General features: G+C 39.1%; 1 protein-coding gene across 1 annotated transcript; it reads left to right on the top strand.

The window, feature by feature from the left end:
• Positions 1 to 16,565: 16,565 nt before the first annotated feature.
• Positions 16,566 to 18,305, top strand: LOC140932298 (uncharacterized). Its single transcript, XM_073381919.1, has one exon. It carries the CDS (start codon positions 16,566 to 16,568, stop codon positions 17,913 to 17,915), a length of 1,350 nt encoding a protein of 449 aa, XP_073238020.1. The 3' UTR covers positions 17,916 to 18,305.
• The last annotated feature ends 7,759 nt before the right edge of the window (positions 18,306 to 26,064 follow it).

Genomic DNA, 26,064 nt, shown 5'->3' with positions numbered 1-26,064 from the left:
ACATTCACGAATTTTCTTAGTTGTTGGTTCATCGATTTCCACAGCCAGAACGACAGTTCGAAATTGAACAGCGTCTTTAAAATTCTACGGTCCCACGAAAGAGTCGCTGTGATGGTAAGGTGTTCTGTTCTTTAACCAGTCATCCCAAACTCATCTACTCCATGAAGACGTGTAGTTGACCTCTTTGTGTTTTGTGGTATTCTTGCTTCATTCCTCGACTGAATTTCCTTGTCTGTTACAGTAGTGATCCCTCGCCCGGAATCTTCTTTGTCTGTAAACATGCCAGTCGGTCGAAAGATCCTCGGTGCGAAAATTGAAATTGTCAACTGCTTGCTCGATTTCTGGACCCGCAAATGAAGATTCCAATTGTTTCCCGAAAGCTCTTGCTGTACCGCCACTGAAGCTGCTTTAGTTTGAGTAATAAACGGCTCTACTTCTGGCTCTGAATCGCTCGAAACTGCTAGGCTCTTTAGGCTGTTTCTAGCATTCACTGCGAACAACTAATTTGAAATGCGACTTTGAAAAACTAACATAATTAAAAAGCCGAGAAACCTGTGAATGCCACCAGTGCCAGCATGGAGTCACGAGGAGCCGCAAGCGGTGATATTTTTGCACGGCATCTGGCGGCACATCAAAGAATTTGGAATTGAAGGGCAAATTCCTAGAATATCTTCGCCAGTTAAGCTAGAGAAAAGGTGTTAAAAAACCTCAGGATCCAAAACAACACGTCAATCAAAATATCACTTGGACCTTTTCGCTAATGAAGAGCTATCACACGGCTAAGCTTGAATTAGACATTTATTGAAATAGGAACTCGTGTCAATAAAGTATCAGAAGTGAGTGGGATTCCCTCCTGGTTAAAAAACTGGTTCACAGATATGCATCTCTTCTAGTTGAAAGAAGGGAATCAGAACTGCTTTTCATGCACGAACAGGTTTTCTTCGCGCTAACTATAAAACTTTAGCTTTTTTCACTCCTTGACATTGTCAAAGCGCATTTTGTAAAGATAACTTTTTCCGCTTTATCAGCTTTTTTTATATTCTATTCCATTAATGTTTAACCTCCCTCAAAAGCCAAATAATGTAAATGCTGTTGTTAAAAAGAGCGTTTTACCTGTTTTCGTGAATTCGCTACCCAAAGATCACTATGCTCAAAGGAAAGGGGAAAATTTTCAGGAGAGAGGAATTAATTTTTTTTCCCACGAGGTTACAAAGAGAAAATGCAATGATTATTGTTAATGTAACCATCAGGTATACTCTACCCACGAGTTTACGGACAGCAAATGCAGTGATTATTATTAATGTAACCATCAGGTATGTTCTACCTACGAGGTTACAAAGAGAAAATGCAATGATTATTATTAACGTAACCTTCAGGTATGTTCTACCCACGAGGTTACAGAGAGCAAACGCAGTGATTATTATTAAATGTAACCGTCAGGTATATTCTACCCACGAGGTTACAAAGAGAAAATGCAATGATTATTATTAACGTAACCTTCAGGTATGTTCTACCCACGAGGTTACAGAGAGCAAACGCAGTGATTTGTATTAAATGAAACCGTCAGGTATATTCTACCCACGAGGTTACAAAGAGAAAATGCAATGATTATTATTAACGTAACCTTCAGGTATGTTCTACCCACGAGGTTACAGAGAGCAAATGCAGTGATTATTATTAAATGTAACCGTCAGGTATATTCTACCCACGAGGTTACGGAGAGCAAATGCAGTGATATTATTAATGTAACCATCAGGTATGTTCTACCCACGACGTTACAAAGAGAAAGTGCAATGATTATTATTAACGTAACCTTCAGGTATGTTCTACAAACGAGGTTACAGAGAGCAAATGCAGTGATTATTATTAATGTAACCATCAGGTATGTTCTACCCACGAGGTTACAGAGAGCATGCAAATGCAGTAACAGTTATTAGATTTTAGTGCAACTATCAGGTTGAGTTCCTCCATTAAAAGAGTTTTTTGCTAGGGTTAAACAAGTTTGGCTGTCATGAGTTTCAAGGTGCAAGAAATTACCAGTATAATTATAGCACACAAACATTGTCATCTAATTTTTCGCACGTAGCAGGAATAAGCCGAGAAATGAAGCATATATAACGAAAAATCGTCCTCAGATGATCTCCATATTAAGTAAATTATATTAAACGTTGCGAAAGAAATTATTGTTTGTATCCGTCTTATCAATCGTAAAAGCGAGGGATCATCGCATGACATCCGGTATATCAAACAGAAGTAATACTCACGGGTTTCACGAGTTGTATGCACTATTTTTCGCCGAGAACAAATTTAAACTTCAATTCTTACCTTACAGTAGTCCGTTCTTGTACCTTGCATTCGACAACAAATCTGTCAAAGGCGGACAAAGTGATTCCGGCATTCTTCCTTATGATGAGTAGCAAGCCGCAAGAACCGAAGCCGCTTGACTGAAGTAAAATCCACCGATATGCACGACATTCGATTCTCACTACAAATATAAACAAACGTCGCGGGGGAAAAAAGACGAGGAGGAAAAATTGCCAGATCTTCGCCTCGGCAATGTATTCCAGTTACCATGCCGGCGTATCTCCAGAAGGTGGACTCGAAGTGCGACAAACCTTGTGATTTTTTTTAGAAGCCCTTGGCGCGCAAACTAATTTATTCTGGCGCGAAATGAAGATTAACAATATGTATACTGAAATCTAATCCGCGACAAGCAAGATTTTCACACTGTAGCGCGACATATTAAATGCCTATTTTTAAAAGTACGAGGAGAAAGTGGTCCAATAGTTTAACTTTTTTAAGATGAATTTACTCCACAAAGGCAAAATGAAATGTTTTATCTCTATGTTGTTTACGTGCCTGATTAGATGGCAGAAGTAAATTCATGATACAGACCCCATCAAAATGAAAGTACACGAATGAAACGGAATAAGTCTCGGACGGTTTAGTTTCTACTCAGCAGCTTCTTTGCTTTTATAACAAAAATTTAATGTTGCAGTCTGTTTTAAACGTTGGCATATCAACGCGCACAGTCACTGAATGAAAACAACAGTCACGATCACGTTCTTCGAAACCGACCAGAACGCGCGCGACCTACCACTGTTATGGTAAGCAATTATCCTGAAGGTGTTAATGTTCCCGTGACAGTCTTCGCACTGAAGGTGTAAATGGTAAACCGAACGGTCGCTTTGATCATCAGAAAGACCTGTCAACTTTGATGATTTAACTGATTAAATAACGGGACAGAAATTTTACTGCTTGCGGCTCCTCGTGTTAAAAAACAAAAGACAGATGAACAATAGAGGCATTTTTCGTCAAAGTATTTTTGCATCCCTTGAGGAATCCTCGCCAATGTAAAACTAAGCCGTTTATCGGCCTTCAGCTCGTGGTTATGTGATTTATAACCCTTACTTACAGTTCGTCAAGCGTTCCTTCCCAACGCGGAAGGAACCTTGAAGAACGTCTGCGTGGAAGCCAGGGGCTACTGCATAATCAAACAAACTAGATAAGCTAGCTGTCAGTTATTTGAAGACAAAATGTCTAATTTTGACTTTAGAGATACCTTCCATTATTTTTGTGTGTATGTGTTTGTGTTTTTTTAGAAAGATTAAGAGTCGCGTTAACGGCCAACAGCAAACGTGAGATTTAAGTTAGGAAGTTCTCGAAATAGGAAATGACGAGCAGCTAAAATCGCTCAAAACAAATCTTATGGATAGAAATTGCGTGAATCTACCGATTTTCGTGAAGTTACGGTGACCAGTAAACAACACTCAAAAGCGAAAACATGGTCACCAAGTACAAACTCAAAACAAACATGGTACAAACTCGCATTTGCCGTACTTTAATGCACGACAATAATGTAAATTTATAGCAGAAGCTGATAAAGAAAGCAAGCTTGGTTAAATAAACGGTCCATTTGTCTATTGATCTATTGGTCTATAGCTAGTGCATGTTCGGTCGGTAAAATTCAACGTCGACTTCAGGTAAGTTTGTTCTTATTTCCAATTTTACCATGCAAAATTCGAACTTATTTGTTGCTGGAAGTATTCATCCAGATCACGAAATATTTAGTGACATTTCCACGGGGAGACAATTCTCTTTTGTGAGTTTTTCAGCGTCGTTACGTGCTCAATGTTTTCTCTTTTTTTTGGTTTAAATAACATTTATTGGTTACAACACTTCTAATGACAATACTTAAACTTACATGGAGGAAAAATAAAAACAACGTATAAGAGATAAAGGAAAAATACAATACAATACAGAGTTTGTCGATTGAAAACTCGAACCCTTCGATCGTAAATGAGATGTCTTCAGCCTATTTTATCACTAAGTAATCTTGATATTCATAATTCCTGTGAAGGCTTGCTGTTATATGCCATTTCATATGAAAAAAAGTCTCAGAATAGCAAGTAACATAACATCTGGTTTTCACAGTTATTAATTAGAGCTGAAACTACTGTGATTTCATTGTCATTGTCAAGTGATATTTATTTCGATTGCCCAAAAAATAATTTCATAACTAGGGGTTCCTTCCGGCAAGTGCCAACGAGGCGAATTCGTTTATCTTTTGTGAATTGTGCCTATTCAGATATTGGCGATAATTTTTTTTTTCATAATTTTAGAGGTTTAAATGGATTCCACTATAGAAAAGGATGGCACCCAAATGTTAAACAATAAAACTTGAAGCGATGAAAACTGTTCGCAGTGCGCATGTTTTTGACTTTAAATTATCAAAGGAATTTTATTTGGTGTTTGGGATTTATTACAAAATTCAATCGAGTCGGGAATTATCTATAGGTAAAGGAAAATATCATTAAAAAAAATAATTTGACTTATTTTACTTGGTGTTCAACTCCTACGCATCAGCACTGATCAAACGACATCCTCTCCCGAAATGAGAAAATGATTTCTGTTGATTCATTCTCCTTGGTCTTGTTGAAGGAGAAAGTTGATTGAGGTGTTACGTTAGCCACTTGTGGCATTTGCTACGATGTATGTCTGTAGATGAGTTGTTGTAAGCGTTCTTGTTGATTGGTTTGAGTAATCTACTTCACTACTAGTAGGTTTGGTTCCTAAGTTAATTGATGATCGATAGCAAGTTTCTCCTGACATGAATTCGGTGCAAAGGAGATGTACCAATTTTGTGCATCTCCGCGGTAACACTTCTGTTCATGAAATATGTTTTATTAGAGCCTTTGGCAGATAACAAAGCCTTGTTTATATTTAGTATTTGTCCAATTTAACATTTTTGGCCTTAATCTGGTCTTCCTTCGATATTTACCAGGAAATGACTACCCTGCTTGTTTTTGACAGTTTTAAGCGTGTTTCTTTGAGTTTTTAACCGAATTCTTGGCAGTGGATAACTTTAAACTGAGCCGTCTGATTTCCGCCAATCAGCACGAAGCGGAAACGAGTGAAAAACACGTGCCAAGGGTAATGATGTCATAACTAATGTCATCTGAAGCATAAGTGATTATATAGGTGTTTCTGTAGTTAAAAAACTATTGTTCTAAATTCTTCCTTGTATTTTGAACTGCATTTTCAATTTACCCTTTGAGTTTGCGATCACGTTCGTGGTTAATTTATTGAAAAATTTTAGCCAATCATCTTCGATGAAGAAGCTTAATAAATTCTGTAAACTGACAACCATCTTAGATTTTCAAACTGTAATTTTAGTACCTTCATATCTGTTGATATGAAAAGTCTGTTTACTAATATATGCCTTGTAGTTCTTTCAGAAGTTTGCTGTTAAATTTTACTTTGGATTAAGCCTTCATATTTTTCAGCATGGTTCGTCACTGTCTTTGGAAAATGTCTGCGACTCCTGGTGCATGCATCAAACCGGGTTTAGTTCGGAGGTCGTTGTGCCACAAAGTAAATTTACCGAATTGTGTAGCTCGGCGGCCGTTGTGTCACAAAGTAAATCTACCGAGTTGTGTTGCTCGGCAGCCGTTGTGCCACAAAGTATATCAACCGAGATGTGAAGCTCGGCGGCGCCATTTGATCATGACTTGTGATATTTTCGGCACCGGACAAACGAACACTTTAACTCTATGTTATACTTTTTATCTCTATGTTAGAGTAGCGGCACTCTCTAGTCACTGAAATCAACACGCTCGACCAAATTACTGAAAAAGTTATTGACGCGAGCCGCACACACGTTCCATTGAAGGCTTTGACAGGGTTAGTGCGAAGTTAAAATTCAGATGTGAAAGCTTTTTAAACAATAAATTCAATGTAATTAATTTTTTCAACAAGTTGATGACTGGATGCTCCTAAATATAACAGAGAAAATTATCCGAAGAAATGTTTTTGAAGAGGAAAAAGAATCCCAGGTTAAGAACTAATCGGCCTTTGAGAAACTGCGCCCTCGCGCCAGTAAAACAAAATGTTCCATCTATACGCACTGTGGCCAATGTCTCCTCCGATTACAAGCACTTGATACCGAGCCATACGATATCTTTTGAAAACGTTGTTATAATGATACACAGTTTAAATAGAGGTTTCGCTGTACGCAACCCTTACGTTCAAAATATGCCATAATCATATTTATCCATATCGCAACTACCCTTCCGCCTCAACTGCTACCTGTGTGCCTAACAAATATATCGAACGCACTCTCCTAAGCTCCGATTACATGTACTCCTCGTTATATTGTTCTCCTTGTTTTATATTGGCCAGTTAACTTAAGGTGATTCCCTAGTAAAAGAACCTAACATAGATTGTCGATGAAACTTGGTACACTGATGTAACAAGTCAAGAAGATGATAAAAAGGTAATAAAAAGTGGGGGTCACCGTGCTCGTTTTGACGTCACAATGCTCACAAATACGGCTATTTTGGACCCTTTAACAAAAACCGCGCGCAGCCCAAAACTAGACAAAAAGGAAAAATATTTTCAATGATGCATGTGGTAAGGCACAGAATTTGACCTTAATGTATTGTTTATCCACTTACGTAACAGAAAAATGCCCTTTAATGCCCTTGTTTTTACTTTACGCTCCAAAGTAGAATTAAATTGGACACGGGCTATTCGACACGTGATAGCTCAATCCGTAAAATTTAGTAAAATTGCCAAAAAACTGAACATAGATTTGTGCCAATTTTTTTCTCACCGAAAGGAAACACTGTCCTTATTAAAATCATGAAATAAAAAATGGGGGTCACCGTACTCGTTTTTGCGGTAGAGCTGCAGAACGTGCGCGCCAAATGCATTTTCCTTGATTTTTGAGAGAGGACTGGGACGAGTTTCAAAATAGAATGTATGCGAAAGGGGGAAGAAAGTATTAAAAAATCCGTTTTTACAGAATTTACATCGAGATATCACATTTAGGACACAATGTGATAAAGAAAGCGTTTAAATGAAAATCAAAGTGAATAAGCACTAACATCCACTATCGAGGTTCTCCGTGAGGAAGTCGAACTCAGCAACACGCACGCTTACTGCTTACGTTATGCACATTCCCACCACATTGAGTCTCACCTCGGAAAAAAAACAACCGCAAGCAAAAATTGCAATAGAGTTTCTCTTCGGTCAACTTCATTTTAATGATGTTACTTCACATGCTCTTTTTTACGGAGGTTATCTTGTTATGCGCAGTAAGAGATGCGCAGTGCAAAACCTGGGAATCACCTTAAGCTTAATAGCGAAAACTTCGGTTGAAGAGTCATTTCGACAAAGCAATTATCTCGAAGATTTCACGCTAATGAGGGTAATGGATTCATGATAACCGTCACAAATATCGAGACATTCCATGTCCAATTAGCCCACTACGGTTTCCGTAATTGCTGTAATTGCTGTAGTTGGGGTAGTTAGTGCAGTTAGTGTAGTTAGCGTACACACTAACTACAGCAACTACACATACTACACCAACTGCACCAACTACAGTAACTACAGCAACTACACCAACTATACGTGCTACACTCACTACAGTAACTACACCAACTACACGAACTACAGCAATTAGTAACTAAACGAACAACACTAACTACACCGACTACACCAACTACATCAACTACACTAATTACACTAACTACACCAAACATTAACTTATCATACTACACCTAGTCATGAACTTTGTTCTACTATACTAAATACATCTCTATATTCGTGACGGTTATCATGAACCCATTACCCTAATGAGACTGTTTAACCAATCGGATCAGACTTACGTCAGCATTCGGTTTGCACTAAGCAGCTGGTTTCCTGGCTGATATAAAAATGGGTGTTACACTGATTTAGCAGAGAATTGTAAAATGGAAGTTGTGCTAACTGCGTGACATTGGACTAAAGAATAAAAAGGAGTCAATTGAACAAAGTAATCGTCTGTTTGTTGTGAGAACCAGCTAGTTCCCCAGAAAGGTTCTTCAACACAACTTCAAAACAACAACTTTGGCACATTGTAGGCTTTCACTTTTTAATTATTAAGAAACGGTCCAGATAAGAACGATAGCAATAACGGCAACGAACATATTGGAATGCAAAAAAGGTGCTAACTTTTCTTTTGTCTTTACTTACTTCTGATTGGCTTAAACAGCAAAAGTTAAAAATACTTCATAAAGCAGTACATATATTCATCCTTACTTTCCAACCATCTTCCATATAACAAAATCTGGTCTCAGTTTGAATAACAAAGAAATCCTATGTGGGAACATGTAAAATTGTAAACTTTTCTTGGCTATTGTTTTCAACTCTCGTGATTGGTCAAAATCTTTTAACACAAAAAAACACCCTTTCAAAGTGGAGTGTAAATGCATTTTATTGCGTAAACGGCCTTCATGTAGGTTTCTACATTTTCTGTGTAAAAATGAGAACATTCCTATGTGGGGAAAGCACCGTTGCCGCATAACAAAGGAAATTGCTATCCACCTTACCGGGATCATTACTTAAGCAATAACAACATGGCTTGAAGCTTTGTTGGTAAATATGAGCAAGTTATTACTTATGTTTCATGGAAAATTCAATTGTATCAAAACTATAAACGTTGTAAAGAAAAGGATAGTTCAAATGAGGCCTTTGACTGCTGAAATTATAAACAATAATTAAATTTCGAGCAACAGCGTCATCAGGGATAAGAAAAATGTTTCGCGTGGTAATATACGTAAGAAAAAATTGGTGTAAAGTAAAATGTGTGAAAAGCGCAAGAATGGGGTGGAATGTATAAAAGGAATAAAAATATAAACTTGAATAAAATAGAAAGATCTAATGAGCAAGTGTCACAGGACAAAGAGTCTCTTGAAAGGCATAATGATTATAGTCTTTAAAACAAAAGGTCCGCAAATTCGTTGCATTCCACACGGGAGTTTTGGGCTGTCTCAACGTAAATCGAGCAGCAAAAAAACATGCCGGATGACAAAAACTCTCGAATAAATTCTAAAATAAAAGGTCCGCAAATACATTGCATTCCTCACAGGGGGTGAGGACTGGCTCAATGTAAATCGACCTGCGAAGAACACGCTGGTTCTGATAAAAGTTTTGAGAATATAACCCTATGCCTTGATCAACTACCGGTTAAAATATAATTCACAAAGGGAAAGAGAACACTGAAAACCCTGGTTCTGAGATCGAGAAGCGAACATGCTACCTCAATGTAAATCGAGCTGCAAAGAACAAGCTGGTTCTGACAAAAATTTGAGCGTAAAACCCTATTTTTTAAAGCTGCTGCTTTAAACGCAATTTAGAAAGTAAACCAGAGCAATAATTGCCCTTTCAAACTAGAAATCGTATTAAAGCTTGCTCACCTGTTAGGTCCTCTTGAAGAGACAACGAACAGCTGCACAATGAATCACCCAATTTCGGACCACGAGTTGTAAACTGTGACAAGACCATGACGTCACCACCTAAATATGGGGTCCGCTTACTTACACCCAAAAAAGGTCAAAAATGCGAATTTTAGAGGGTTACGCAGAATTTGAGAGTTTTTGCCTACATTACGCGGCGTTATAATTCTGCCGCCGAGGCAACCTCGCTTCTTAGCTCGGTTGCCTTGTTGGCAATCAAGTTTGTCTATGTGTCATACATGTGAAATGATGGTTTTACAATAAAGATCAATTTGTTTAACCTTTTCTCATTAAAGGCCCATGTTCACCCAAACGGCTTTGCGCGCTTGTGTTTTTGTTTTGAAACGATTCTTTTGTCAAATGCAGTGTTTTGATTGGCTTCCACTTTGAGGAGCGTTGCGTGACGATACTAAAAACGACTGCGAGGGAGACTACAATTGCAGCTTTTTTCACGCTTGACCGAAGCTTAGAGAGACAGTTTCAAAGAGGCCAGTAAGACTTTTAATTCTTTTCCAAATGGAGGAAGATATATCGCCGACTTCGTTAAATGTCACCGCAGAAAGCACCTCAAAATTTAAACTGGTAGTGAATGCATGTGGATGCCTTGTTGAGTCCGATGAACACACTGAAGGTCATAAATTACGAAACGTCTAAGCACCAGGTGAGGTTTTCCTGAAGCCCGATTCGACCGTGAAATGTTTTGATTCCTCAATCTATTATTTTGTGTTAATTCTTAGGAAGCTTTTAGGTATGTGTTCTCGAAAGAATAAGCGAGAAGTTGTGTTTGCAAGGCGCCGAATCAGCACTGCATACAGTCTGTAATCGCTGTATTACACTTTCTTTAGGTTTTGCTAAGGATTGGTTTGCTAATAAAGAGTTCTCGCTACTTTAGAGCCGGCTTTAATCGTGATACGCCAGACGATAAGTTTACGTTAAGGATATCACTCGCTTCATAGGTTAAATTAAATAAAGCATTGTTCATGTTACATTGACTCGCTTGTTTTGCTTTCAACTGATTTCAACGGGACCTTTGTTTACAATTGAACATTCGACGTAGAAGGAACTCGGCAAACACGCTGTCTGTAGAATTTACAGCCAAGAGTTTCTTTCCCATCTCTCCAGGGATTAAAAAGGCGGATTCACGGAGACGAATGTACTTCGGCGACCCCCGTCGACGCGGTCTTCCAACCATGCTTCCAACCGTTCGTTTCGATGGAGCCGCCATCGAAAGTGCTGCAGTGAAACAAACACTCACAGAAACAAAAAGGCTCGATACCATTCCAAAATATCCAAAAAGATGTAAAGAAAAATACCAAAAGAACTTGTTGAGACTTTCTTTTAAACCAGATTTAGCGAACTGTAGAAGATTAACAAAGATTGACTTTACACACTAAAGGCAGCTATTTTCAACTACGCGAAATGTTTTTTCGCGAGTACAGGGCGCGCAATGCATCTAGGGTGAACATGGGCCTTTAAGGCAGACTTATTATCCGTGTGACGGGAAACATCCGGCCAACGGATAACCCGTCCAGAAACCGATAAGGCTGATTTAGCAGCAGAACGGGAACGTCAGTTGACGGCGGCGCGCGCAAATCAAACAACTGGCTTGACCAATGGCAGAGCGGCAAACTGAGCACCGGAAGTCGTGTTTAGTCCTTTCCACGCGCTTTCCCGTCGTCAACTGACGTTCCCGTCCTGTTGCTAAATCAATGGGGAACTTAAGCAACGACGACGACGGACGGCAGTGAAAACGCCGCTAAAAAAAAAAAATGAATTTGCATTCTTTCAAACTTAATTGCGTCTATTTCGACCCGCTCAATATGTCAAATGCAGGCGACTTTTCCTGGAGTTGAATTCTTAAGAATTTTATTCAATTTCAAAAAGAGGAAGGAAAATTCGTCGTCGTCTGTCCACGTCCTCCATAAAACGTCAAATCATGAGGTTTCAGGTCGTAGTCGTGCAGTGGACGTCAAAGAAATGTACTAAAAAGCGTGATATACGTGCAGAGCTGTTCTTTTGATCATTACACCTATTGTTTTTTGAAGTTGTCGACGTCGTCGTTGTATTTGCTTAACCTCCCTAATCTATCTCTTGTGTGAAAACGGCCATTGTCAGACTGAGAACTGGTGAAAATTTCAACGATTTATGGAAAGACGCTCCCATCATGATATGATCTACGATCAAAATCTTCAATTAAATTCCCAAGCATATCCCTGAATGGTTAATACTCAAGCCAAACCCAGACCAAGTTTGCAGTGGAGGCTGTTCCTCTTTTCGGGTCTATCGGTACCTGTTATTTTCTGTTGTTTAGAAATCACAATTAAAGAATCCTCCCGCGATGGGGGAAGTTTGTTGTAATAGGAAGAAACTAAAAAAAATGAAATCAACTCTATTTTTCATTAAAATAGTATCAGTATATATAACCTTTGAAGCTTATAGATATCAACTGTTTGCGTTTGGGCTCCCTCTGCTCTTTCATTAAAAGGTTGTCGATTCGAAATTACACAGAACCCTTCGTTATCATGTTGAATATAATACGTCATCAGTTTGCTCGATGACGTCTTTTACCACTAAGATTATTTAAAGATGGAATCCATCAGGAAATTGAGTAATTTTCATTTTCAGTGGACGAAACCCTTGTACCAGAATATTTTAAGCCTTATTTTTACATAAGCTGGGATTCGTTTGTTCTTTTCGGGGGGAATATATTACATAACCCTCGAATCAACTGTCTAAAAAGCTGGGTGCAGCTTTGATTGTTTGAAGGGAAGAGCAGGGCTAATGAACACCTAATTAAAATGCGAGGGGATTAATTTATTTACTCCGAGAAGACCTGGGAACAAGGTTGTCAGTCACGAGTTTAAATATGCACGTTATTAAAGGCTTAGGCCGGTTCAGAAATTCACAGCAGGCATTTGGCCGAGGCTTTAAAGGGGCTATGTCACGAAACTGCGCATGCTTGGCAACAACGAGTCAACTTGAAAAGATTGGCCCAACTTTTTCAAGTTTCGCGGGACAATCTACTTAGCGAATTTATCGCCTTGAATCTTGGCCATCCAAGTATATTTTTCGCTCTCGACGGTTTTGTAATATAAAATAGTCTTTCTGCTTTCGTCTTAGTGCGTTTTTGTTCAGTGGTCCGATAATCACGGTCTAATTTCGATTAGATCTGTGAGCAGCGATGTCCACTCTCACGGCTATTTGCTGTCCTTGAGGTTAGGCTAACTCAATGTTACATTTTCGATTTCTGCTTAATAAAATTCTTTCTAAAGATTCCCCCTCTTGGAACAGTTAAGAAAGGATCGGAAAACATTTTTATCCGTTAACTTAGGCCTAGGCTAAACGTCGAACTTTTCATGAGACGAACCAAACTTAGTGAGTTAGGTTCATGATAACTTCGACGTCTGGCTCAGTTAAGTTCGTCTGATCGAGTTTGGATCGTCCAACACGTTCTATCCGTCTGCTTATGTCTTAGGATCGTCTCCGGGATAAGCGTCGAGCTTCCTATGCGACGAACTTCACTAACAAATAAAAATTCAAAATTTGTTTGATAATGTGTATTTAGCCCCTTTAAAATTGTTTTTTGGTGTGAATTCTGTTGATTGGTTCGAAGCGTCCTAAGTTCAACGTCTGACTCCCCCGTTTTGGCAAAACACATATTCTGTTACAAAGCGTCTTTTCTTCCATAGGTTTGGGTAAAATTTCCGTATAACTCCATACATTTATTATGCATGCAGCAATTTCATACTTTTTCTCACAAAGAGTTTAATATGAATAGAATCGAAACATGTATGCATCATAAATGTATGGGGTTATACGGAACAGTTGAAATAATCCCAAAAAATGTTGAAAGAGCGGAAGGTCGGTTATTCATTGTGGTTTCAGATCGTAAGGTCCTTATTATTGATGGCTTGGCGTGTCTGTATTTTACGTCTAACAAAGTGTTGCAATTCGCCACTTTAAATGCGAGAAGGAACTGGGCCGATTTAAAGTCTTCTGGGATCCGTTAAAGGAGAGGCACCCCTCCTGGAATCGTTACAGGAGAGGCGCCATGTAGCTTTTAATGGTTATGACTAGAATGGATATCCCAAAATCAGGTTGTCATTTTTGCTTAAAATACATGATAGGAGTCATAAGATAAGAAAGAAACGGAAGAAAACAGTGTGTAGTATGTAGTCCGAACAGGCATCATTTGATGTATAATCTTCATCCGTATGCTTTAAACCATCAGGGGCTAACTGCCGACACCGGCTAATTTTAACGTACTTTACATGGCATTGATTATCACATTTTATAAAATAACTGAGATAGTACGGGTGATCTGATTGGTCAAAAACCTATGGTTTATTATACCGGTAAACCCATAGAAAAAGGCATTCGGAACAAGAGCCGTAAACAAAACCGGCTATTGATCTGCAAACAACGATTTTAGAAAGGCTAAAAAACGGAACAAGTTACTTACCCAGCCCTTCTTAAATAGCATGGTTTACTTTTTAGCCGCATCTCTCAACATAGCATTAGCGGAGGGCTTTAGATTTGAGGACGACAACGGGTACGAGTACGAGATTTAACTTAAAGTTTTTGCGCGTGTTCTAAAACAAGAAAGCCCCCGAAAGCAAAATGATAAAACTTCTCACATTTCATAACTTGTTCCCGCCACAACGACATTCTCGCTAAAACTCGTAGGGTTGACGTTGGGTGCCCCTGCAAGATCTACTGGTAAGAAATACGGAATCTAGTCCCTAGAATGAGGGTCTCAATGGGGTTAACCGATAGGCGTAAAACGGCCAAAAATTTAGCCGATAGCCGTAAAAAATGAAAAATTTTAACCGTTAGCCGTAAATAGGGTAAAAAAGAGTTAACCGTAAAAGGAAGTGTTCCCTAGATTTGCTACTTTTAAGGAAGGTACTAAACTCAGTTATGGTTGCGTTTTTTATTTCCAGGCTAGTGTGACTCCGTACGCACGTTAGGCGAAGCGCCTTTTGGCAGTTAACCAAGACCTAGGCTCCATTTCCGACGCTCTCTCGGGGAACTAATTTTTTCCATAGCGAAAATGTGGCTTCTTGTTGGGGATTAATATTTGCAATTTTCTGGAGGCTGTGCCCTCGAAACACTAGTGAAACAACAAGCACAGATGTCACTGTTTGTAAAACACGTTGCCGATAAACAATATTTCCCTGTTTTTCTCTGACGCTACGGTAGACTTTGTCAAGCCTAATCCCTATACGGCGTCTTCCCACGCAATCTCGGTCAAGGCATTCCGGTGGCGAACTCGCTCGGACCACGTGACCCGAAACGCATTAGCCGCGCGGAATAATGCGGCCTACGGACAAGGCAACGGCAGACAGTCGTTCCGTACAGTCCTTCGCTATCATTAAAAACACTGGACACGGGAATTTTGTTATTGGCCGCTCAGTTTCACACTAGAGCTAGAAATGGATCATCCGTCTGAGACTAGCCTGTGTACAGTTGCGTCCTCCCCACAGACACCCCTTCTCCGATTTTTTCTGAGGGGAGGGGGTGGCTGCACACAGGCTATCAGGAAAGGATAATCCCGTCGTCAAAAGTCAGGCGGATTTTTCATTCAAAATTACTGACTATTCCATTTTCAAATTAACACGTATTACCTATCTGACGCGAATCATCAAACGGATAACCCGTCTCACACGAATCCTTCTCTAGAGTGAAAACGGCCATTTCTGTTATAATGAATGTCGCGCCCCGGCCTTGAGTTGGGCGTTCGCGTGTCTGCTTTTGCTTTTTCACAAAGATTATTTTTAAATTGACTATTGACATTTCTATGTGTAAAATAATATTGGAAGTGGAATACTTCATAAAAAGTATGATTTATCAAATGTTGAAATTTTTATTTATTTTATTTTATTTATTTATAACAACTTTATTTGTAATAATCAATACAAAAAGGCTGCCATCAGGGAGGAACTGAATCCTCATGTAAGATGACCCCCTAAAAATATCTACAAAGCTATTAAGGAAATATAAGTCAGATAAAAACTATTATAATGTAAGGAATAAATAGCTTGTTTCATGATCCCGAGATAATCCAAAGACCTTTATTCAAAAAAATACAGGTTAATTAATATGTAACTTTTTGAAACAAAAGAAGTTAATTTTTAACTTTTTTGTTAACCGTAACTGAAAGAAAATTAACCGATAGCCGTAAAAGAGCCAAAATTTTAGCCGATAACCGTAAAAGCCACCACCCCATTGAGACCCTCTAGAATCTGTAACCCACAGCGTGGAATCTAGACTTCACAGCGGTCAAACGAGTGAAATTTGCAAAAATTAAACGAAATACTTCAAAGTTAAGGTTGCTACTTTCACTATCGAAAGTTTAGGGTATTACCAACATCCTGTTAGTTTACTAAACTTTTTAAAAGTTTACTAAAAAAGTTCTAAGTGATTGAAAACCGATGCTGACGTTATTATCGGCGCCATTTTCAAACATGATTCTCTTTTAGCGAGAAGCGTTTTCAGCGAAAAAAGCTCAAAATTTTTAGAAAAATGGAAAGATAGTTATGTTGACTAACTGATTTATACATCTTTGCCCATTTTTCTCTAACTGGTAAATGAAATCCCAGCAATAAAAAACAAAAATAACGATTTAGACGTTTGACCGCGGTGGTAATCTAGACTGTCAAGACTGTCTTGCATTACACTACATGGCACCATTTATGAGATGCCAAAAATTAAATTTAATTAACATTTTCCTCTTCTCTTTTGTAGCAGTAGTCCATTGAAGAAAGCTATACAACTGACTAGACAATGGTTTTACGAAGTATTAGAACAGGTGTTCTCATCTGCCTTATTTTAGCCCTCTCCGCCATGGTGATACTCATATCACATGTGAACTCGGGAAGGGGAACTTCGCTACCTTGGTTCTACGAAACCTCCCAAGTCTCAGCTAGCAACCACAGCACCACAAGACCTGTGTCAAACAAAGAGATCTTAGGAACAACAAAGCACACCCCAGATACCTCAATAAGTGTGTTCGTGAGGATGTCTGGCAAACGACCAGATCACAGGCAACGTTATTTGTGTAACGTTTTCAGGACTTCCGTTCTCTTCTGGCCTCCTTCCTTTGGAAATTTAGTCCTAGGACTTGATGAAGAATCACAAGAGGATCATGAATTTGCCGAAAAATTAAAAACACTTGCCCAAAAATACTTTCCTGATCGTAGACTTGAATTCTTTTATGAGGCCCTTCCAAAGGACAAAGGAACTCTGGAGTTTCAAGGCTCGCCTAAGAAACCCGGTTATAACAGACAGCTTTGGAGCAGTTTTTTCATCGACCTACTTTCAAATGACACCGTTATTGCTTGGATGGACAGTGACTCAGCTTTTTTTACCCCAGTAACTAAGTCCACAATTTTTAATGGGACAAAGGTACGAGCCTTAGGCTCCGCCTGCACATTCTACAGGAGTTGGGTACATAAATGGGCAGATACTACTAAACAGGCGCTAGGATTACCATTTGTCGCTGATTTTATGACGTATTTTCCGGTATATATGTACCGAGACACGGTCACTCACTGCAGAGAGCATATCCTAAAACATTTAAATACAAATAACTTTGAGGAGGCCTTCAGAAAGTTTTACACGACTTTTATCTCTCCAGTCAGCATCATCCTCTCTTATGCATGGTACTTTGAAAGAGATCGCTACGACTGGAATTTTGAAATGTGCGCTGACCTAACAGAATATAATAAAAGATTTCCAAGTGGCCACACCATTAGGCCCGAAGATATAGAAACTGTTCTTTCCGAGCCTCAAACAGGTTATCATGGTAACGCTGGGTTGGCTCTCAACGAAAATGTCTTTACCAGTTATTGCTTATCACACAAAGCAGCAGGAAATAATTTGGATATATGTTCTAATCATTCCGTGTCGGCAAGCGATAATTTACCCTTTTTCGTCCACGATCTTCAGGGAGGTCTTGATAAGCACCCATGTAAAGGTGACCTTACCAATACCTGTTTGCAAGTTCTAGAGCGACATTATAACCAAGTCGGACTTGAGATAAAACAAGGCCGTAAGCTAGAATGGAGCAGTTTAGAAACTGCCGATGCGCTTGCCAGCGAATTTGGTATAACATGTCCGCCGATTACAGTTTGAGAATCGAAGGTATACACAGTCGACGAGAAATTTCTGGAACTAATGAAGCGAGCTGGAACAGGTTCTTAATCTAATAGCGTTAACTAATTCACTCGGTTCGAAAAACCTACCTGAAAATCGGTCAAGCTTATTTTGTTACCATAATAGTTTAAAAAAACAGAATAAAATAAAAGAAGGTCAAGGAGGTCTTCCAAAAGTAAACACGAGTAATCCGAGTAAGAATTCATCAAAAATTTCGCCAGCATTCTAATAGTAACAGAATAGAACTTGCATCTCCCTTTCGTTCACCATAACAGTCACTGAACAATTTTTAGAACACAAAATCCACTACAGTTCGGTATAAGAAAATCCAGTTTATGTACATTACGTACATCATGATTGTTTTTTTGCAAGTACGGCAGTTTCTTAGAAGGATTATGATAAACCCGAATCGGAATGTTAACTAAACTGACAAAGACGAAGAGAAAAAGAGGAAGAGATAAATGATAATTTGATATAATTCTGCCAAAATATTGAAAGATGCTGATTGATGCCCGTTATAACGAGAATAAGAACAGACAATACAATTATGCCGTCGGAACCGAGAGGTGTGTCAATAAGTCCGTATGAGCTGGAGTTTGTCTAAGTCAAATGTCTGTAATTTTCGCCGGGGAGTTAGCAGCTGTCCACATTAGCAAGATGTCCGGTATCTGAAGAATTATGCACCTCGGGGAGAGGGTTTAATGCCACCGAGGCCGTCAGGTCCGAGGCAGATAACACACCTTCCAAGACTACCGGTAGTCTCTATTAGGGTCGTCACACAACTCTCCTCCCCACTAGCGGCCGTTAGTGGGGAGGAGCGTTACGCGACGACCCATCCTCGGAGAACCCAGACTAATTTTCCTCGTCAATGTTAAGTTCCCGTCTTCGTATGTCTGCTCCTCGGCAAATTCAGGTTATAAAGAGATCGGCTTTACCTGCTGTAACAACTTCCGCGAGCTTTCATTAAAAAAAAAAAAAACAGCCTTTAAGAGTTGGGATAGCTTAATCAAAGCTTTTGTTTTGTAGCCACGTGCAAACGGATGCAACAACTCCCAACATTGCTGGGCAAACAATGTTGGGAGGCATGTTGTGTCCGTTTGCACCTCGACAAACTTTTCGCAACAACTCCAACATCAAGCAACAACATGCCACAAAATGCAACAGGGTGCCGTGCAAATAGACGCACCATGTAACATCCAACAATGTTGGGAGTTGCTGGCTAACAACGTTGCGTCGACCGTTTGCACGGGTAGACCTCTTGAGCTTCTATGTTTTGTTTTGCTGTTGAAGAACTGTTTTGCTTTTTTTCGTATTTCCTAGAGAACGTTTTTATTTAAATATACGAAAAAACAACCGACAAGCTAAAACTGGAGGTGTATTCTGGTCAATTTAATGACTGAAAAAACTTACAACTTTCTTATTGTTTTCAGAGTCTAAAAAGCTTTTAGTTTAGTTTTATTTATTATTTTAAAATACTTACTTTTTTAAATTTAATTAAAAATAAGTTTTTCTTTTCACAGTAGCCCACGTTCGATAAATCAAAATTCTAACATGAGTCCGAAGCATTACGGCCAAAATTGAAAATTTTTCAGGACGCCATTGCCTCGCAATTCCCAGAAGAGACTTGAGCAAAAACAAAAGCTAGACTATGAGCAGTCTCTCTTTTTTCTTGGTCCGTCGAGCAAAACGTCCGAGACACGCAAATGACCACGCGTGTCACCGCTCAACGCTCTCGCAAGCGTGCATTCCCCTTACGAAATCTGAACACAAAGAGAGACTGCTCGCAGTCTAAACAAAAGCAAACAGCATATAGAAAAGTGTTGACCAGAAGGCCTCGGATTCATGTTAGAATTTTAATATATTGAACGTGGGTTAAAAGCCGCGTAAAAGCCGTCGCATGACGATTTAATCAACTAGATGACTGCGTGCTCCCTCTAAGCCACTTTTCACATGAAGTCACAGCGGCCATATTGGTGTCCCAAAACAATGAAACGGTGGCCATGTTGGTGTCCCAAACCAATTCCTTTGGGAGTTGAACTCTTTTCTTATGCAAACGCTTTCTTTTGTCCCAATAAATTTGCATAGAGGCTGGCCACCTGAGTGAAAACACTCTACTGGCCCTATTTGGTCCCCAGGGAAATTCTCTAGGCCTTTTATACACCCTTGCAAACGAATTCGCTCTCTTCTCGCAAGTCTACTCCACAAGGGGAAAACAAGTTTTCCCACCCTCCTTCCCTTCGGCGGCTCTGGCAAATTTCCTGTGTAAGCTCACCCTGCACCTTTTGCAAAATTTTTCACCCGTAACTTATCCATCAAGAGGCATAGGGTGCCTTTTATGCGAACATGAATTCGTTACTTTTGTTTGCTTGCTCGGAGCCATGTATCAATTTTGGTAATTCGAAACTGAGTTCTTTGATACTATTAAATAATAATTGATAATGAATCGCAACTAATTCACATTCGCATAAAAGCCACCCTGTGCCTCTTGATGGATAAGTTATGGGTGAAATAATTTTCCCCGAGACAAGGGGTGCTATAGACTCATCCAAAAGACGGAGAATAATTGCCAGAAAACTTTATTAAGTTTTAGTGTAGCCAAATCTTGTCATAGAGACGGAAGGTTTCCGCAATGATTGTGACCTTGGGAGCCGTGTCCTTGTCGACGGCTGAGGTCCTTTGGGCAAGCATGTCAGCCAATTTGGTGAGACTAAGGAACTTGTCTGTTTGAGTATAATACTTAGCGGTCAGAGTAGATTTCCAGCCGATGTGCGTTGAGATTTGTTCCATAGACGCGATTGAATCGTCATGCGGCGGCTTTTACGCGAATAGAATAACTGTAGAAAATAACCCGCTCCAGCTGCACTCGGCCTGTTCCCACGCAGACGTTCTTATTTTTACAAAAGCTCGGATTCCTCTGTTCTTTTGGGGGCGGGGGGATATATTACATAACCCCCGAATCAACTGTCTGAAAAGCTGGATGCGGCTTTGATTGTTTGAAGGGAGGAGTGGGGCTAATGAACAGCTAATTTAAAATGCGAGGGGATTATGTATTACTATGCGAGGGGGATAAGTGACTTACAGTTGTGTTGGTTTTCTCATGACGTCACTAAAATTCAAACTACAAAACTATCGATCCTACTGAGATTTTACTTTCATGGTGTATTAGAGCAGCTGAAAACTAATTTTCAAACAAATTTTTGTTTCAAAAAGGTTCTTGGTTTTGTAATAGAGTACGCCTGGATTTCTAAGCTTTTGCGTGACGAAGCATTCACATGACGGCCAAGAGAGCTGTCATTTAGGTTAAAAAAGTGAATTTTTGCGAGGAATTTTGCTATCTAAACGGTTCAAGTATTAGAAAAAGTGTTACTTTAATGTTAATGAGTTCCTCTAGGAGTAAATTCACGCATTTGTAGCAAAACTCGGTAACAGATATTTCTGTGGGCTTCCGTCCGCCATGTTGGAGCTCATCCGGATGAGCTCCAGCATGGCGTCTCCATACAAAGCTCTATAAATTTGGATAAAACATTTCCTCAGATATCTCGTATACGAATTATTCCTTCGACCCAAATCTTGGCGAGGGTTTTTGTATATTTACCTCCTTTCACTTCTCAGATTCTGGACTTTATCTGTCGAATGGTTTTGATTTTTATTTTGATCTATTTTGAATGGCGTGGCACTGAAAACCAGCAATTAGCTTTCAAAAGAAAAAGTTCACAAATGTTTATTAGACTAAACACGGCGCTATAATTACTAAAATTAAACTGAGCTGCGTTTCTTTTGCGCCACATTCACGAATTTTCTTAGTTGTTGGTTCATCGATTTCCACAGCCAGAACGACAGTTCGAAATTGAACAGCGTCTTTAAAATTCTACGGTCCCACGAAAGTGTCGCTGTGATGGTAAGGTGTTCTGTTCTTTAACCAGTCATCCCAAACTCATCTACTCCATGAAGACGTGTAGTTGACCTCTTTGTGTTTTGTGGTATTCTTGCTTCATTCCTCGACTGAATTTCCTTGTCTGTTACAGTAGTGATCCCTCGCCCGGAATCTTCTTTGTCTGTAAACATGCCAGTCGGTCGAAAGATCCTCGGTGCGAAAATTGAAATTGTCAACTGCTTGCTCGATTTCTGGACCCGCAAATGAAGATTCCAATTGTTTCCCGAAAGCTCTTGCTGTACCGCCACTGAAGCTGCTTTAGTTTGAGTAATAAACGGCTCTACTTCTGGCTCTGAATCGCTCGAAACTGCTAGGCTCTTTAGGCTGTTTCTAGCATTCACTGCGAACAACTAATTTGAAATGCGACTTTGAAAAACTAACATAATTAAAAAGCCGAGAAACCTGTGAATGCCACCAGTGCCAGCATGGAGTCACGAGGAGCCGCAAGCGGTGATATTTTTGCACGGCATCTGGCGGCACATCAAAGAATTTGGAATTGAAGGGCAAATTCCTAGAATATCTTCGCCAGTTAAGCTAGAGAAAAGGTGTTAAAAAACCTCAGGATCCAAAACAACACGTCAATCAAAATATCACTTGGACCTTTTCGCTAATGAAGAGCTATCACACGGCTAAGCTTGAATTAGACATTTATTGAAATAGGAACTCGTGTCAATAAAGTATCAGAAGTGAGTGGGATTCCCTCCTGGTTAAAAAACTGGTTCAAAGATATGCATCTCTTCTACTTGAAAGAAGGGAATCAGAACTGCTTTTCATGCACGAACAGGTTTTCTTCGGGCTAACTATAAAACTTTAGCTTTTTTCACTCCTTGACATTGTCAAAGCGCATTTTGTAAAGATAACTTTTTCCGCTTTATCAGCTTTTTTTATATTCTATTCCATTAATGTTTAACCTCCCTCAAAAGCCAAATAATGTAAATGCTGTTGTTAAAAAGAGCGTTTTACCTGTTTTCGTGAATTCGCTACCCAAAGATCACTATGCTCAAAGGAAAGGGGAAAATTTTCAGGAGAGAGGAATTAATTTTTTTTCCCACGAGGTTACAAAGAGAAAATGCAATGATTATTGTTAATGTAACCATCAGGTATACTCTACCCACGAGTTTACGGACAGCAAATGCAGTGATTATTATTAATGTAACCATCAGGTATGTTCTACCTACGAGGTTACAAAGAGAAAATGCAATGATTATTATTAACGTAACCTTCAGGTATGTTCTACCCACGAGGTTACAGAGAGCAAACGCAGTGATTATTATTAAATGTAACCGTCAGGTATATTCTACCCACGAGGTTACAAAGAGAAAATGCAATGATTATTATTAACGTAACCTTCAGGTATGTTCTACCCACGAGGTTACAGAGAGCAAACGCAGTGATTTTTATTAAATGAAACCGTCAGGTATATTCTACCCACGAGGTTACAAAGAGAAAATGCAATGATTATTATTAACGTAACCTTCAGGTATGTTCTACCCACGAGGTTACAGAGAGCAAATGCAGTGATTATTATTAAATGTAACCGTCAGGTATATTCTACCCACGAGGTTACGGAGAGCAAATGCAGTGATATTATTAATGTAACCATCAGGTATGTTCTACCCACGACGTTACAAAGAGAAAGTGCAATGATTATTATTAACGTAACCTTCAGGTATGTTCTACAAACGAGGTTACAGAGAGCAAATGCAGTGATTATTATTAATGTAACCATCAGGTATGTTCTACCCACGAGGTTACAGAGAGCATGCAAATGCAGTAACAGTTATTAGATTTTAGTGCAACTATCAGGTTGAGTTCCTCCATTAAAAGAGTTTTTTGCTAGGGTTAAACAAGTTTGGCTTTCATGAGTTTCAAGGTGCAAGAAATTACCAGTATAATTATAGCACACAAACATTGTCATCTAATTTTTCGCACGTAGCAGGAATAAGCCGAGAAATGAAGCATATATAACGAAAAATCGTCCTCAGATGATCTCCATATTAAGTAAATTATATTAAACGTTGCGAAAGAAATTATTGTTTGTATCCGTCTTATCAATCGTAAAAGCGAGGGATCATCGCATGACATCCGGTATATTAAACAGAAGTAATACTCACGGGTTTCACGAGTTGTATGCACTATTTTTCGCCGAGAACAAATTTAAACTTCAATTCTTACCTTACAGTAGTCCGTTCTTGTACCTTGCATTCGACAACAAATCTGTCAAAGGCGGACAAAGTGATTCCGGCATTCTTCCTTATGATGAGTAGCAAGCCGCAAGAACCGAAGCCGCTTGACTGAAGTAAAATCCACCGATATGCACGACATTCGATTCTCACTACAAATATAAACAAACGTCGCGGGGAAAAAAAGACGAGGAGGAAAAATTGCCAGATCTTCGCCTCGGCAATGTATTCCAGTTACCATGCCGGCGTATCTCCAGAAGGTGGACTCGAAGTGCGACAAACCTTGTGATTTTTTTTAGAAGCCCTTGGCGCGCAAACTAATTTATTCTGGCGCGAAATGAAGATTAACAATATGTATACTGAAATCTAATCCGCGACAAGCAAGATTTTCACACTGTAGCGCGACATATTAAATGCCTATTTTTAAAAGTACGAGGAGAAAGTGGTCCAATAGTTTAACTTTTTTAAGATGAATTTACTCCACAAAGGCAAAATGAAATGTTTTATCTCTATGTTGTTTACGTGCCTGATTAGATGGCAGAAGTAAATTCATGATACAGACCCCATCAAAATGAAAGTACACGAATGAAACGGAATAAGTCTCGGACGGTTTAGTTTCTACTCAGCAGCTTCTTTGCTTTTATAACAAAAATTTAATGTTGCAGTCTGTTTTAAACGTTGGCATATCAACGCGCACAGTCACTGAATGAAAACAACAGTCACGATCACGTTCTTCGAAACCGACCAGAACGCGCGCGACCTACCACTGTTATGGTAAGCAATTATCCTGAAGGTGTTAATGTTCCCGTGACAGTCTTCGCACTGAAGGTGTAAATGGTAAACCGAACGGTCGCTTTGATCATCAGAAAGACCTGTCAACTTTGATGATTTAACTGATTAAATAACGGGACAGAAATTTTACTGCTTGCGGCTCCTCGTGTTAAAAAACAAAAGACAGATGAACAATAGAGGCATTTTTCGTCAAAGTATTTTTGCATCCCTTGAGGAATCCTCGCCAATGTAAAACTAAGCCGTTTATCGGCCTTCAGCTCGTGGTTATGTGATTTATAACCCTTACTTACAGTTCGTCAAGCGTTCCTTCCCAGCGCGGAAGGAACCTTGAAGAACGTCTGCGTGGAAGCCAGGGGCTACTGCATAATCAAACAAACTAGATAAGCTAGCTGTCAGTTATTTGAAGACAAAATGTCTAATTTTGACTTTAGAGATACCTTCCATTATTTTTGTGTGTATGTGTTTGTGTTTTTTTAGAAAGATTAAGAGTCGCGTTAACGGCCAACAGCAAACGTGAGATTTAAGTTAGGAAGTTCTCGAAATAGGAAATGACGAGCAGCTAAAATCGCTCAAAACAAATCTTATGGATAGAAATTGCGTGAATCTACCGATTTTCGTGAAGTTTCGGTGACCAGTAAACAACACTCAAAAGCGAAAACATGGTCACCAAGTACAAACTCAAAACAAACATGGTACAAACTCGCATTTGCCGTACTTTAATGCACGACAATAATGTAAATTTATAGCAGAAGCTGATAAAGAAAGCAAGCTTGGTTAAATAAACGGTCCATTTGTCTATTGATCTATTGGTCTATAGCTAGTGCATGTTCGGTCGGTAAAATTCAACGTCGACTTCAGGTAAGTTTGTTCTTATTTCCAATTTTACCATGCAAAATTCGAACTTATTTGTTGCTGGAAGTATTCATCCAGATCACGAAATATTTAGTGACATTTCCACGGGGAGACAATTCTCTTTTGTGAGTTTTTCAGCGTCGTTACGTGCTCAATGTTTTCTCTTTTTTTTGGTTTAAATAACATTTATTGGTTACAACACTTCTAATGACAATACTTAAACTTACATGGAGGAAAAATAAAAACAACGTATAAGAGATAAAGGAAAAATACAATACAATACAGAGTTTGTCGATTGAAAACTCGAACCCTTCGATCGTAAATGAGATGTCTTCAGTCTATTTTATCACTAAGTAATCTTGATATT

This window comes from Porites lutea, chromosome 3 (genome assembly GCF_958299795.1).
Source record: "Porites lutea chromosome 3, jaPorLute2.1, whole genome shotgun sequence".
Classification (NCBI taxonomy): domain Eukaryota; kingdom Metazoa; phylum Cnidaria; class Anthozoa; order Scleractinia; family Poritidae; genus Porites; species Porites lutea.
This window is presented reverse-complemented; position numbering and strand designations above follow the sequence as displayed.

Bases quoted from the DNA above. Each gene is read 5' to 3' on its own strand.
- LOC140932298 (XM_073381919.1), top strand. From the start codon at position 16,566: ATGGTTTTACGAAGTATTAGAACAGGTGTTCTCATCTGCCTTATTTTA.